At 37.0% G+C, this 1,334-nt stretch overlaps 1 protein-coding gene across 1 annotated transcript in view; it reads left to right on the top strand.

Moving 5' to 3' along the window:
* Positions 1–198: 198 nt before the first annotated feature.
* The window catches only part of LOC107578963 (P2X purinoceptor 3-like), a gene marked incomplete at both ends in the record, with an annotated part of 5,467 nt that continues 4,331 nt past the window's right edge, over positions 199–1,334 (top strand). The window contains 5 exons of the mRNA XM_016264858.1: positions 199–334; positions 435–506; positions 603–672; positions 804–900; positions 1,036–1,113. Coding sequence (XP_016120344.1) covers positions 199–334; positions 435–506; positions 603–672; positions 804–900; positions 1,036–1,113 — 453 coding nt within the window. The remainder of the gene's footprint in view (positions 335–434; positions 507–602; positions 673–803; positions 901–1,035; positions 1,114–1,334) is intronic.

Below are 1,334 nucleotides of genomic sequence, written 5' to 3'. Positions count from 1 at the left end.
TGTGTGTGTGTCCGATGTATTATCTGAGTAATTTTAAGTATTTATTTATTGATTAAGGGAAAAACTATGGGAGTAATTGATATTAGCCTTCATATTATCCATTTAGATGATCTTTTTATTTAGTATTTTTTTTAATGAATGTCCTTCATAATGAACGTTCAATCATTTATTTGTTTGTGTGCGTGTTTGTATATTCAGCTGGGTGTTTATGCATGAAAAAGGACATCAGCTCCGGGACACGGGAATCGAGTCTGCGGTCATGACCAAAGTGAAGGGCTTGGGCAAATTTAACAACCGTGTGAATGACGTGGCAGACTATGTAGTTCCCTCGCAGGTCAGCAAATGTCCATTTTAATGCTGAAATATGAAACTATGCATTTCATAATCCTGCTCTCTGTGAAGTCTTGGGTGAACATTTCTGCACATTTTTTCAGGGTGGTTCCTCCTTCTCTATCATCACCAGCATGGTCATCACAGCCAATCAGACTCAAGGACGATGCCCTGAGGTGACACACAAACCTCAGCTGACTTTATATACTTTAAATATGCTCTCTTATGTACTTTAACACATGCACTCTCTCTACTCTTCTCTTGTCTGTCAGACTGATCATAAGTTTAAATGCACTACTGATGATGACTGCATGGCAAAACTGGACTCAAATTTAGGAAATGGTGAGTTCATTGTCTTTTCTGAGATCAGTACTACTAATACTCATTATACTTCAATGCATAATTATATAGTAGTGATTGAAGCATGCTAATACTTTCTAGATTGCTTCAGATGCATGTCTCCTTTATCTCAGGTATTATAACGGGCACATGCTTGAACGATACTAGTGGCACAACAGGATGGTGTGAAATTCAAGGCTGGTGCCCTGCAGAGGATGACAACGTTACAGAGTAAGAAACACATGCATGAAGTGGAGCTTTTTAGATTTGTAATTCAGATATTGTACACAGGGGAGTTATCTCGTAATCCAAAATGGATTGGATTAAGCACGTGTGAGATGCATTAATTAATCTGCTCGCTCTTAGAAACTCAATGAAAGAGGTGGAGAACTTCACCATCTTCATCAAGAACAGCATTCGCTTCCCTAAATTTAACGTCACTAGGTGAGTTTCATCAATCAAAAAAACATACTGTTGTGAGATGCCATTTCTTTCTGAAATTAATCTCATTTAAATTAGGCCTGTCAGTGCAATCTAAGAATTTATCACTATTAATTATGCAAAAATGTTCACTGATGTGGAAATAGTGCTGGTGTTCATCTGCCACATAAATTTAATCTCTTGCAATGATCTTAATTTTCTAATGAAATGTGAAAAATGTGATT

This window comes from Sinocyclocheilus grahami, unplaced genomic scaffold (genome assembly GCF_001515645.1).
Source record: "Sinocyclocheilus grahami isolate Dianchi unplaced genomic scaffold, SAMN03320097.WGS_v1.1 scaffold13132.1, whole genome shotgun sequence".
Classification (NCBI taxonomy): Eukaryota; Metazoa; Chordata; class Actinopteri; order Cypriniformes; family Cyprinidae; genus Sinocyclocheilus; species Sinocyclocheilus grahami.
The sequence above is the reverse complement of the archived record's forward strand: the minus strand, read 5'-3'. Positions and strand labels throughout refer to the sequence as shown.